Below are 12,749 nucleotides of genomic sequence, written 5' to 3' on the forward strand. Positions count from 1 at the left end.
ACCAACCTCCCCATGACAGCCAGTCATAGGATTTGTCTTCAACACAATTGTGACTACCCTCACATGCAATATTTCCCCATGCTGCCTTTTTCCTTGATGTAAGCTTCCAACCTCTCTTTTTCTAAGTCCAGGGTAAGATCAATACCTGGACAGCTACAGCAACAGATCCTTTGGGAAGATTCTGTACCTTCTTTAACCCCTAGAATACTTATCCTCTTTCCCCAGATTATCTCATGGCTTGTGCAGGTTTCCCTAGGAAGGCAGACTATGCCCCAGGGCAGTGACCAGAAGTAAGAGTTTCATGTTCTTCTTTTATTTTGATTCTGGGTGGGATGCAGTGACCTCACTCACATCAGGAGTAGGCATAGGAGATTGAGACTGCCTCATCATTCTCATTCCCTTGTTGTTTCTATAAACTTTATTCTTTGAACTTCCCTATTTTTTTTTGAGAGAACCATCATGCTCTAGTCACCCAGATCCACAGCCTCAGTGTCATTTATGACTCCTCAGTCTCTCTCACCACACATATCTGATTGATTGAATAATGTTACTAAATTTTATCACTTCTTCTCCATCTCTTTCGCAGCTGTCTCAGCCTTTCTATTCATACAGCCCCTACCTTCTTTCAAACCTTCATTTCTTACTATGGAAATAGTCTCTTCAGTGGTCTCCTGGCTTCAAGTCTCTCCGCTCTTCAATCCATTTTCCATACAACTGGTGAAATGATTTTTCTTAGGTATGAGTCTAACCATATTACTTCCCTTCAGTGAATTCCAGTGGCTCCCTGTTGACTCTAGGATCAGATATAATTTTATCTTTATTACATCCTTTTTAAACTTCTATTTCATATAAGTTCTAAAATTTATATAATCATCAGTATAGTAGTACATGTGTGTAATTTATAAAGATGCATAAATTAGGGGGATGTGCTCAAAAATGTTTTTCTTGACAAAGATGCTATATTGAAAAAAGGTAAGGCAGCAATCATTTATTAAGCATGTATGCTCTCATAGAGAATGGATAGATGTAGGAGATGAAAAACTTGCCCTTGAAAAGCTTACAGTCAAATTGGAAAAACAACATATATTCCTATAAAAAGATTGTGAGCAGTACCAGGAAGTATTTTACATATCAAATGAGTGTTATGGAAAATAATTGGCCTAACACTGCCCAAGAATCACTATGGTTACTGCATATGCAAAAGAACAAACTTTACACTCTGCAAATATCAGCAGGTCAAATCCTTATTTATGAAGTCAAACAGTACTTTAAAACTTGGGGGAAATCATTTATGAATAAGTCACTTGATAATCTGTTTAAAATCTTATGTTATGTTTAAATGTAACTCCAAAATTTATATTTTGGCATATCTTCCATTTGTAACTTCAGACTCCTGAAAGAAAGAAGATGGAAGCATTTTGTTGAACAGCAATTAGCCCTTCCTCATCAGAACCCTTCATTCCATTTCTCCTTCCCTTCTTTCCCCCATTGCTCCCTGAATATTGAGTACTTACAGAAGGCACTTCACTCATAGCAGTGGGGAACACAAAGAGGGGGAAGAAATGACTCTTGCTCCATGACAGCTTACCATTGAGTTGGGGAGATGATTACAGTATGATCTCCTAGAAAAACATAGATCCACCTTTTGTCTGTACATCCTCTCCTTTCACTCCTCTTTCTATTCCATTCTGACTTTTTTATCTTATCACTCAACTGAAACTGCTTTTCTCTAAGGTAAACAACGACCTCTTAATTATTAAATTCAGTGACCTTTTCCTCATCTTTATCTTTCATGGCATCTGAACATTTGATGCTGTCAACTTCCCAGTCCTGCTGGAGATAATTCTTTCTTTCCTGGGTTTTTGTGATGCTATTTTCTGCTAGTTCTCCCTCTCAGTCTCATTTGTTGGAACATCATCAATGTCCCAATACCTAACCATGCGTATCTCCCAAGCCTTCTTGATGGATGCATATGTGTGTATATATATAATGTATATATATTACATTGTATACATATACATATATGTACATGTGTATGTGTGTATGTGTGTGCACATGAGTATATGTATGTCTGTATATATATATATATATATATATATCCAACCTATTGCATATAATTTCCAAATATACATGTTGATCAGTTAATAAGCATTTATTAAATGCCTGTTATATGGCAGGCACTGTGCTAGGCTCCGAGTGTAAAACTACAAAAATGAGACAGCTCTCGCCCTTACATAGCTAACATTGCAATAAGAATATACATTATATTCAGAGATAAATATATAAAAAGCAGTTTTTTTAAAAAAAATAGAATGATGTTTTTACAGGACAAAAAAAAGAAAAGGAAGGGTAAAATTGGATAGGAACATAGAGGGAAAGGGCTGACATAGATCAATATGAGGGAGAGATAAGTAATGAAGAGGGGAAAGGTGCTTTGGTCTAGGATTTTGTTGTTGTTCAGTTGTGTGTCTGACTCTTTTTGACCCCATTTAGAGTTTTCTTGGCAAAGATACGAGAGTGGTTTGTCATTTCCTCCTCCAGCTCATTTGGCAGATGAAGACTGAGGTAAATAGGGTTAAGCAACTTGCTCAGGGCCACAGAGCTAGTAAGTATCTAAGGTTGGATTTGAACTTAGGTCTTCATGACTGCAGGCCCACCTAGCTGCCCCAAGTGTCTAGGGCTAAGTCATTTACAAGGACTCCAAATGAAGCAAGATTGCAGTAGATAATCACACCCTAGTCTTTCACATAAACTACAGCCTGTATCACATACTGTCTGTTCAGCATATACAAGACAGAATTTATCGTTTTTCCCACAGAACCCACCTCTCTTCTAGACTTACTGGTATTTGTTGAAAAAAGCTCCATTCTTCCAGTCACCTTGACTCAAAACCTGAGTCTTTCTGGACTGTTCACTTTCTTTCACCCTCCATACCTATTTAGTTTAATAGTCTTTTCTTTCTGCTTCTACAACAACCACCATGTTCTCTCCATTCGCTGGCTGCTCACCAAGGTCACACTCTCATCACCTTTCACCTGCACTACAGTAATAGCCTCCAAATGAGTACTCTTTGTTTCCACTTTCTTCCTCAACAATCTCTCCTCCACAGAGGGCTCAAATTGTTTTCCTAAAGCACGGATGTGAATATATCACTCCCCTTTCAACAACCTTCATTGGCTCCCTGTTCCACCTAGGATAAAATACAAATTCCTTTTGTATTTAAAAACTTTTTATATATAAAAATTTTCTTCTCAGTTTACATTTCTAAACAATTTTCTTTATTGATGTTCTCCATACATAAAATTCTGAGTCCTTTGTGCCTTTATATATGTTGTCTCCTGTGTATTCCCTTTCATCCTTGTCCACCACCACCTTTTATGTGCCTCCCCATTATTCTATATTTATTTGTATGGAGTTTGTATTGTTGACCTGCGTTGATATCATAGCACCCCAGTAGAATATAGACTTATTAAGGAGAGAGGCTGATTCATTTTTTTCTGTGTACCCTCTGTGTCTAGGGAGAGGTAGTATGGTTTAATGGATAAATGACCAGACTCAGGGATACCTGTGACATGTAACTGGCCATGTAACCCTTGACAAGTTACATAAGCTCTCAGTCCCCCAGAATACTATCTAAGAAGATATGTTTTGGATCAGTTATTTGCCCATCTGCTTTGATAGGAAGCATTTCTTCCTGGGAGTTCAATTAACCCATGAAATCAAAAGTCTTGTCCCTCCCTAACCTTTCCCCCTCAGAAAACAGTACCTCATACCTCATGGGCAATACAAAAAATTGCCAAATGACTGCTGAATAAATATGAGTGGGTTTACAAAATAAAAGAATAAGTTCTATAATAGTTCAGAGAAATTAGAAATCATTTCTATTTCAATCAGCCTTTTAAAGTACTTCACAACCGGACTGCCATGTAGTTTTCCAGTTTTATTACATATAACTTCCTCTCAGGGACCATGTATTGCATCTATTCCAGCCTATTTGCTCATTCTCAAATATGACATTCTGTATCTTATCTTTCTGCTTTTGTCTAGGCTGCCCCTACCATGGAATGTAAATGCCCTACCTCTGAATGAATCTCTAGTTTCATTAAAGCTCATCTAAAGTGCCACCTTATACATAAGGTCTTTCCCAATTCCCTGACTATTAATATTTCTCCAACCCCAAAGCTACTTTGTGCCTATTTATATATTTTATGCTTACTTATATATGTGTGTATATTGTGACCTTGATAGAATGTAAATTCCTTGAGAACAGGATCTAACTTTATTTTTGTTCTTGGCACCATAAGATCATAGATATAATAGACCTAAAAGATCATCAAGTTAACTCTCTCATTTTACAGAAAATTGAAGCCCTCAGAAGTTGCATGACTTATCCAAAGGCACATAGATAATAACTCCTGGAGGTGGGGTTTAAACCCTGATCCTCTGATTCCAGAGCTATCTATCTTGTTCATGATGTCTAGCACATAGTAGGCACTTAATAAATGCTTCTTGGTTGATTGGTTGATTCTATTTTAGCTCACCTAAGGTCTTTAAGTGCAGGATGGATGACTACTTGTTCAGAATATGGTAGGGGACATTCTTGGTCAGATACAGCTTGGATTAGATTGCCACCCAGGGACAATTGCCACCTAGGTCCAACAGTATTTCAATAATACCTTGTACGCTGTAAGCATTATTAAAATATAACCTTGTGTAATGTTTCTTTTTAAATGTTTTAATAAATTTTATTATACTAAATTCTTATATCTCTATTAACTCTTCTAATAAATAATTCTGGTTTATGGAGAAAAGCTTCCAACTCTAATGATTCTAATTCTGGTCATATCACTAATGCATTAAGATAACTAAGTTTATTATCAAAATAGCATGCACCTAGTTAGGTATATTCCATTCTGATAATTTTCTAAGATCCTGAGATTTTGTGGTTAGGAGTGTATAATCATTTGTTCTATTTAGGCTGTTATAAAATTAGAAAAATCTCCATAAGCACGCTTTTCATAACGCCAGACCAATTGATAGATTTTTCAAGGGTAGCAGGTTGCTACCTCTTTCCCTCTAGAATAAAATATCAGATATGACAGGCCCCTAAGCAAATATGTGACTTTCTTATACAAGAGCTACAGTATTGCCTGAATTTAATAAACCAAACCAAAAAAAAATATACTTGATTGTTGATACATATAAACAAGTGAGCCATCATAAAAAATGAGCCATCAAGATTGAAATGTCACATTGTAGAAATACTTCAGGGCTCATATAATGACTTCAGGGCCTATTTCAATGCGAATTTCTAAAACCAGAAATCACCTCAGTCACCCCTTTACACACACAAAAACACACACCCTCATAAAACACAGGACAAATATATGACAAATATAAATTTTGCATTTTGAAACATTCACAATTTCTAGAAAAGGAACTGAAATTTTATAGAGAAAGCATTCAATTCTTTAGGTTATCAAAATATTCAAGAGCAGTCATTAAACATGTAAATTCGACCTTTAGGATACTTGAGAATGAAAGAGGGCATCACCAAAACTTGCTTGCATTTGGTGTTGATCTGTATCTTGCAGCCATTCAACTGCAACTTATAATGTTGCAAACCCTCATAGACATCACAGACCTATACAATTATTATCATTTTTGGAGGCAGTTCATTCATCTTATCCTTTCCTCAACCTCTGTTTTGACAAAAACTACATAAGCAGGTTTCAGGAATGTGAATATGGAGAGATTTCTGTATATAAATCACTCTGTCAAAATTTTAAATTCCCTACTTTTATTAATTCTGTAAACCTTTGTTTTAGGATTCATCTCTACTTCTACAATCTACTCAGAATGTGACTGTCAATGCCCGAAATTCTGAAGGAGAGGTCACAGGCAGATTAAAAGTTGGTAAGTCTTATATTTAATCATGACAAATAATATATATATGTATGTATATATATATATATATATATATATATATATATATTCTTACAAACATTTGAACTTTATATAAAGAATATTACTTATTTACTGCATCTCTGAAAGAGCTCAAAGTTATTTGTACAGAACTAAAGTAATAAAGGCTTTTAAATGTCAGTTTCCAAGACATCATAGCTCAATAATAAAGAATAATTGCAAGGGTCATTAGTTGAAGAAAGAGAACAGAAGAAGAAAAAAATAGCAAAATAAATATTAGTAGAGGAGAAATTAATCAATTAGTAAAACTTATCTTTGTATTTTTGTTCTTACCAAAGCTATGTTAGTACAAGTCAGACCTGTACCAGTAACACAGACATGCAACTTGGTGGTGGTCTATTTTGGCCCTGATAATTTTAAAATCAGAAGTAAAAGAGGTTTTTTTTGGTGTTTTTTTTGGGGGGGGGGGTGGACGATGGAAACTAGGGAAACAGACCTAGTGATGCATTGTTCCTTTTATGAAATTTACAATGTCAAATTTTTGTATTCACAATGACTCTAGAATTATTCAGTTTTGATTTTCCTAATTTTCTGTAAAGATTCCATTGTACCTAGACTTTGCTCAGAAAGTTTTATAATGATTTTTAGTCAAAGGAAGTAATATCTGGACTTAATCTAGCAGTCAGTTTATCTACTAGATATCTTTCCAAAATATGCATAAATTCAATATTGTTTTCGCACCATTTAATTATCTTTATTTCTGATGTTGTCCCCAATACTTTTAAGTTTTTTCTGACCCAGTCCCACAGAATCTCAGGATGGAAAGGTCCTCAGAGGTCCTCTAGCCCAAGCTACACCTGAACAGGAATCCTCCACATCATCCCTAATAAGAGCCTATACAAATCAGCTAGAAGACCTCTGTAGAGTCAGGGGGCATTATCCCTGATTTCCTATGCTCCCCTGCGTCACATATCCAATAAGTTGAAAAACTATTGTTTCTAACTCTACAGCATGACTTTCATCTGACCCCTTCTATCCACTTACACAACTTCCACCTTAGTTCGGGCCCTCATTACCACTTGCCTTGATTATTAAAATAGCTTCCGCGTTGCCAAAGTGATTTTCTTTAAGAACAGATCTGACTATGTCACTTCTCTACTCAGTAAAGTCTTATGCCTCCCTATTTTCTTTAAAATATTAGAAAAACTTATATGTAGTTTTTATAGCTATTCAAAAAACATGTTAGATTTTAAAGCCCTTCATAAGCTCTTACCAACCTTAATTTTCGTTATATTTCATCCCATACTCTGTGATCCAACCAGGTTGGTCTTCTCTCATTCTTCACATGACATTGCATCTCTTGTTTCTGTCTTTTGGATTTGGTCACCAGAAATGCCTAAAATGTACTCCCTCCTCATCTTCATTACATAGAATCCTTATTTTTCTTCAATATGCAACTCAAGTACCATATTCTTCATGAAGACTTTGTTTGGTTGTTTGGGGTTGTTTTGGAGAGATGAAAAATCAGGGTTAAATGACTTGCCCAAAGTCACACAGCTAGTAAGTGTCAAGTGTCTGAGGGTGGATTTGAACCCAGGTCTTCCTGACTCTGGGACCAGTGCTCCATTCACTGCACAACCTAGCTTCCCCGAAGTCTTTCTTAATCTACCCAACTACTAGTGCCCTCCCTCCAAACCTACTCTGAAGTTAACTACTTTGTGTTTATTTTTATTAATTTTCTTTGTGTTTATTCTGTATATACTTACGTGTGTGTATAAACACATACACACAACCATAGAGAATGCATGATAGGCAGTATGGCCTAGCGAGTAGAGAACTGACCTTGAAGCCCAGAAGACTTGGATTCAACTCCTATGACTGCACAATTCACTTAATTTCTCACTGCTCTAGGAAATCCTAGGAAAATAGATTATGTTCACCTTAAGGGAGTAGAAAGAATACCTTGATATTTGACTTGTGTATTTCATTTTTTAAGAACTAGCATAATTTGCGGTGCAGCATCAACCAAAAATCGGGGTCAAATGCCTTCCCTCCTCCCCAAAAAAATTCAAAAGCAAACATGAATGACTGGCTTTTAAAGGTATCAATAGTAGACAGATAGATAGATATAGATAGATAGACAGACAGACAGACAGATAGATGATAGATAGATAGATAGATGGATAGATAGATAGATAGATAGATAGATAGATAGATAGATAGATAGATAGGTAGGTAAGTAGGTAGGTAGGTAGGAATACCATATAAACAGTAAGTCTTAACTATTTTCCTTTCTTAATTAGACAATGTAGGTTGTATGAAATTCAGTGAAAAAGCTGAGCCATGTAACTTAACTCTTCTTTGTGCTGAAAAGTGAAACCCAGAAGAACAGGAAACCTAGTGAGAAGATGAAGTAAGAGCAAACCTGAAATTGAGGTCATTTCGAAGACAGTCTAAGGGAAAAAGCAGATATTTCTTCCCACTCAGTCCTATCCTGGCTATATGGAAAATGTGACCTGAGCTTATACATCATGAAGATGTTACAGATTTTAATGATTCTCTCCCATTACATTTATTATATATAGCTGGTAAACTTGGAGTGCCCATTAAGGAAGTCCGTATTAGGGTGGTGATGGTAGTGATAGAAAGGAGAAGATAGATGTAGGAGATAACACAGGAAAGGAACCACTTGTACAAAACTATTTATAGCAGCTCTTTGAGAAAGCAAAGAACTGAAAACTAAGAGAGTGGAGGTGTCTATTAATTGGGGAATGGCTGAACAAACTATGGCATATGAATATTATGGAGCATTACTGTGCTGTAAGAAATAATGAAGAGGATGGTTTGAAAGAAACATGGGAAGACCAATTATCTCTGGTTAATAAGTGTCAAAGGAAGAGAGAAGAGTCTAAGATAACTCCAAGATTCTGAACATGGGAGACAGTATGAAGGCAGAACCGCTGAGGGAAACAGTGAAATAAATAAGGAGAAACAAATGTCGGTAGATGAGTGCAAGGAAATGACGTCATTTTGTTTGTGGACTTGTTGAGCTGTTAAGAAATTCAGGTAAAGATATCTGGAGATATGAGAATGAGGTCAAGAGATCTGGAAATAATTGTATAGGTGTGAAAAACATATCAGGAATTCTCCAAACCAGTGTTAGTGTTCTAATATTAGATAAACATTTTAGAGAAAATCTCCAAAGACTACTGTAGGACTGGACCTATGATTTCTTTGGTATAGGAAACTCCCAAGTGAGGAAATTCCTTCCACCAGTGTTCAGTGGAGCATTTTCTGTAATTTCAGGAGAGTTGCCTCAAATAAGGGACTTGCCTAGGGTAATACGGCCAGTGTGTATCAAAGGAAGGACTTGAACCTAGGTCTTGCTAATTCCAAGGATGGCTCTTTATCCATCATATCATGCCTTTATGTATCACATACAGGTAATGTCCTGTAGCATACTTATCCTTTTAAGAGTTTCTTATAGGAAGGTGCACAGCACTTTGAGCTGTAGAATTTAACACGTCATTTTTGTTGCATATATTTTAACAATGCCAACAGTAGATTAGTTTATCTTCCCTGATAGCTATCAAAAATATTATTATATAATTAGAAAATAGTTACTATAACTATACATTAAGAAAGAATGATAGGTGAAGCAAAGTAATTATCTATGTGTGTATATATAAAATTTAAATTAGTAATATATGATGAGCTATTTTCTACTTTGCAGTACACCATACAATAAAAGGATGGTTGACCAGGAGAAAATATGACTTGAGGTGGAAATAATAGCTATTCTCAGGGAAGAGGAATTTGACTTTTTCTGTGTGGTTCCAGTGATTAGAAACAGGGACAATAGATGAAGCTTGCCAAAAGACAAATTCTGCTTAGATGTAAGGAAATACTTTCTCACAATTAGAACTATCTACGAAATCTGCTCTGTCTTGGGAGGAAGAGTTCCCCTTCCCTATTGGCATTCAAATGACCACTTGTCAGAAACTTAATTTCAATATAATGTTTCTGGTCCTCAGTTTTCTCATCTGTAAAATAAGGGGTTATAATAGATGATCTCTAAGATCCTTTCTAGCCCTAAAATTATTGTTGCATAAAGTATAAAATAAAGAGGGATTTACTGATACCTACTGTGTGCCAGTAATAATAATTGACATTTATTTATATGGTATTCTAATGATTACAAAGCACTTTTCTTAATATCATCTCACCTACATGATTGCATTCCATCCTCACAGAAACCCTGTGATAATATTGGTATGTGTCCCCATTTTATAGATGAGGAAGCTGTTCTGCCAAGAGGTAGAGTATTTTGTCCAGTTGCACAGCAAGTGTTAGAAGCAAGACTCAAACCTACATCTCTCTGGATTCTCAAATCCAGCACTACCGCACTGCCTCAGGGTTCTAAGGAAAAAACAAGGAAGAAAAAGCGACAACCCCCAAATCCAGGTAGTTTCCATGTTTTGACAGTTCTGCCTCCAAAATATCTCTCCCTTCCAACCCTTTCTCTCCAATTCACATGATCCTCATTGGTATTCAGACCCCACCTCCTCTTGCCTGAACTCGTGTTGTGGTTCGTCCTTCATTCTTGAAGAGGACCATGACATCAGGGAGATGATGACATGATTTGCAGTTGTGAAAAAGTCACCAGACTCACTTTCTCCTCCAAAACCATGTGGGTCCAGTGGCCAGATATTGATGAGGACAACTGGAGACACCCCAGGATGCAGCGGGAGACCTTGACCCTTTTAAGCTAAGGTCTTTTCAAATTCTCACTTTGAGTACTAACTGTCCTTATCCCTTCAGCCTTGCCCCTTCCAATCCTTCCTCTCTAAAGCTGCTAAAGTAATCATTCTAAGACAGGGGTTCCTAACCTTTTTTGTATCATGGACCCATTGTTAAATTGTTATTTTTGTTATATCATCAAAATAATATCTTGTTCTAGTCCTCTGACAACCACCACTACCACCCCCACCCCTTGTAGTCAATATAGTAAGTTTATGAGTGGCTAGTCTAAAGTGTCATGGCGGGAAGCAATATTGCAAAGGGGAACCTAGAAGTCACATACAAACCATCTCCAAACATCAAGGGAGCATAATGTATAGCTTGTATTGGATATAGCAAAAAATCAAATCCTGGTAATATATGCTGAATCAGAGGAAGCCACCAAGGCTTTGCTATCAGAGCCTTTTAGTCCTATGATATATAAATTTCAGATGAGTTCCAGATAGCCTTAATAAGATCAGCAGATCACCAAATGGTGCTGATAAATAACTCTGAGATGACATGGTATGTTAACTTTAAAGTTTTACCCACAACCTTGAGAGGATATGAATATGTTAATGAATTAACCTCAAGCTGGCCAAGGTAAGAGTTAATCTGTTCCCTCAAAACCCCATAAAAATGCAACTTCAAACTCCTTCCTCCCAACCCCTCTTCTCTTTCTATTTGGGTTCATGCTGTTGAGTGCTACCAACTTTAAGACAAGGTTATGTGAGTGATTGTCTGTGCCTCTTCCCCTCCCCGTGTCCTTCCCCATTGCTGCTTGCCTTCTTCATCACACCATCCCCCAAACCCACACCATCTGACTTTGTACTACCCTCCTTTTTTGGTAATTATCTTTGTACTTTTTGTGCCATTTTCCCTTATACCTGTTGTGCCCTATTAAAGTGTGACTACAGCCCTGTTTCCCACTGCCATCATAGACTTTCCTGGAAAGTTACCCAAAGAATAGGGTGTGCCTGCTCCCATTTCATAATTTTATAAATTAATTAATTCATCCAGTCTGGTGATGCCTATGGACCCCTTAAGAGAATAATGTTTCTAAATGCATAAGATAAAATATATAGGCTTACAATGGAAACCAATTATATTGAAACACATTCACAAAAGTAATTACAAGTTCAGAGACTCCAAGTGAAGAAATTCTCTCCTAAAGTTTTGGTTTTATCATATTACACCCCTACTCCAACTCTTCAGTGACTCCCCAGTGCCAATAGAATAAAATACAAATTATTTAGCCTGGTATTTGGCTCCAGTATACCTTTAAAGCCTAATTTTTATAATGCTTCTTTTCATGATGTACTAGGTATATTCCAGCCAAACTAGGTACATTCCAGTCGAACTATATCCCAAATCCAGCATTTCCCAAACACAGCACACTACCTTCCATCTTCATGTACTCACACAGGCTGTCCCTGTCACTCCTCACTTCTGACTCAGGATTATCCTTCAAAGCTCAAGTCAGGTTCTACCTCCACCATGAAACCTAACCTGACCTTCCAAGATACAAATGATCTTTGTCTCCTCAAGTTTTCTAGGAGTACTTTATCATGATATTGTATTTGGTCCCATTTCATTTCACTTTTTATTCTGCCCACCAGTATACACTTTGTTCTCTCTCTTACCACCACTGCCCCCTCCATAATTATTCTCATAGTTGTATACCTAATGCCTTTGATAAATGTTTGTTGAGTGAATGATCTGGACAGTGTACCTTTATTAATATAATCCAAGATTCATGTGGCTTTTAGGGTTACCATTTCATGCTGTTGATTTATTTAATTTCCCTTTAATGGTATCTCATAAGTTACATGAACTGCTGTCAAGCCTGGTTCCCACCCCCATCCCCATCCCATATTTTTGCAGTTGATATTTTAAGCCTAAATACAAGACTTTTATTCATTCTTATTCAGATTTATTTTGTTAAAAAGCCCATATTTCCAGTATATACAGATATTTCCAACCTAATATTATCCTTTCCAGCTTTATGTCACCCTCAGATTTGATAAGCATGCCATTATTATTTT

At 36.5% G+C, this 12,749-nt stretch overlaps 1 protein-coding gene across 3 annotated transcripts in view; it reads left to right on the top strand.

Annotated features, from left to right (window-relative positions):
* Positions 1-12,749, top strand: part of SGCG (sarcoglycan gamma) — a 324,273-nt gene that overhangs the window by 193,509 nt on the left and 118,015 nt on the right. For all 3 annotated transcript variants that reach the window (XM_072611724.1, XM_072611723.1, XM_072611722.1), the window contains exon 4: positions 5,829-5,916. In XM_072611724.1, coding sequence (XP_072467825.1) covers positions 5,829-5,916 — 88 coding nt within the window. The remainder of the gene's footprint in view (positions 1-5,828; positions 5,917-12,749) is intronic.

Source organism: Notamacropus eugenii, chromosome 5, assembly GCF_028372415.1.
Source record: "Notamacropus eugenii isolate mMacEug1 chromosome 5, mMacEug1.pri_v2, whole genome shotgun sequence".
NCBI classification, from domain to species: Eukaryota; Metazoa; Chordata; class Mammalia; order Diprotodontia; family Macropodidae; genus Notamacropus; species Notamacropus eugenii.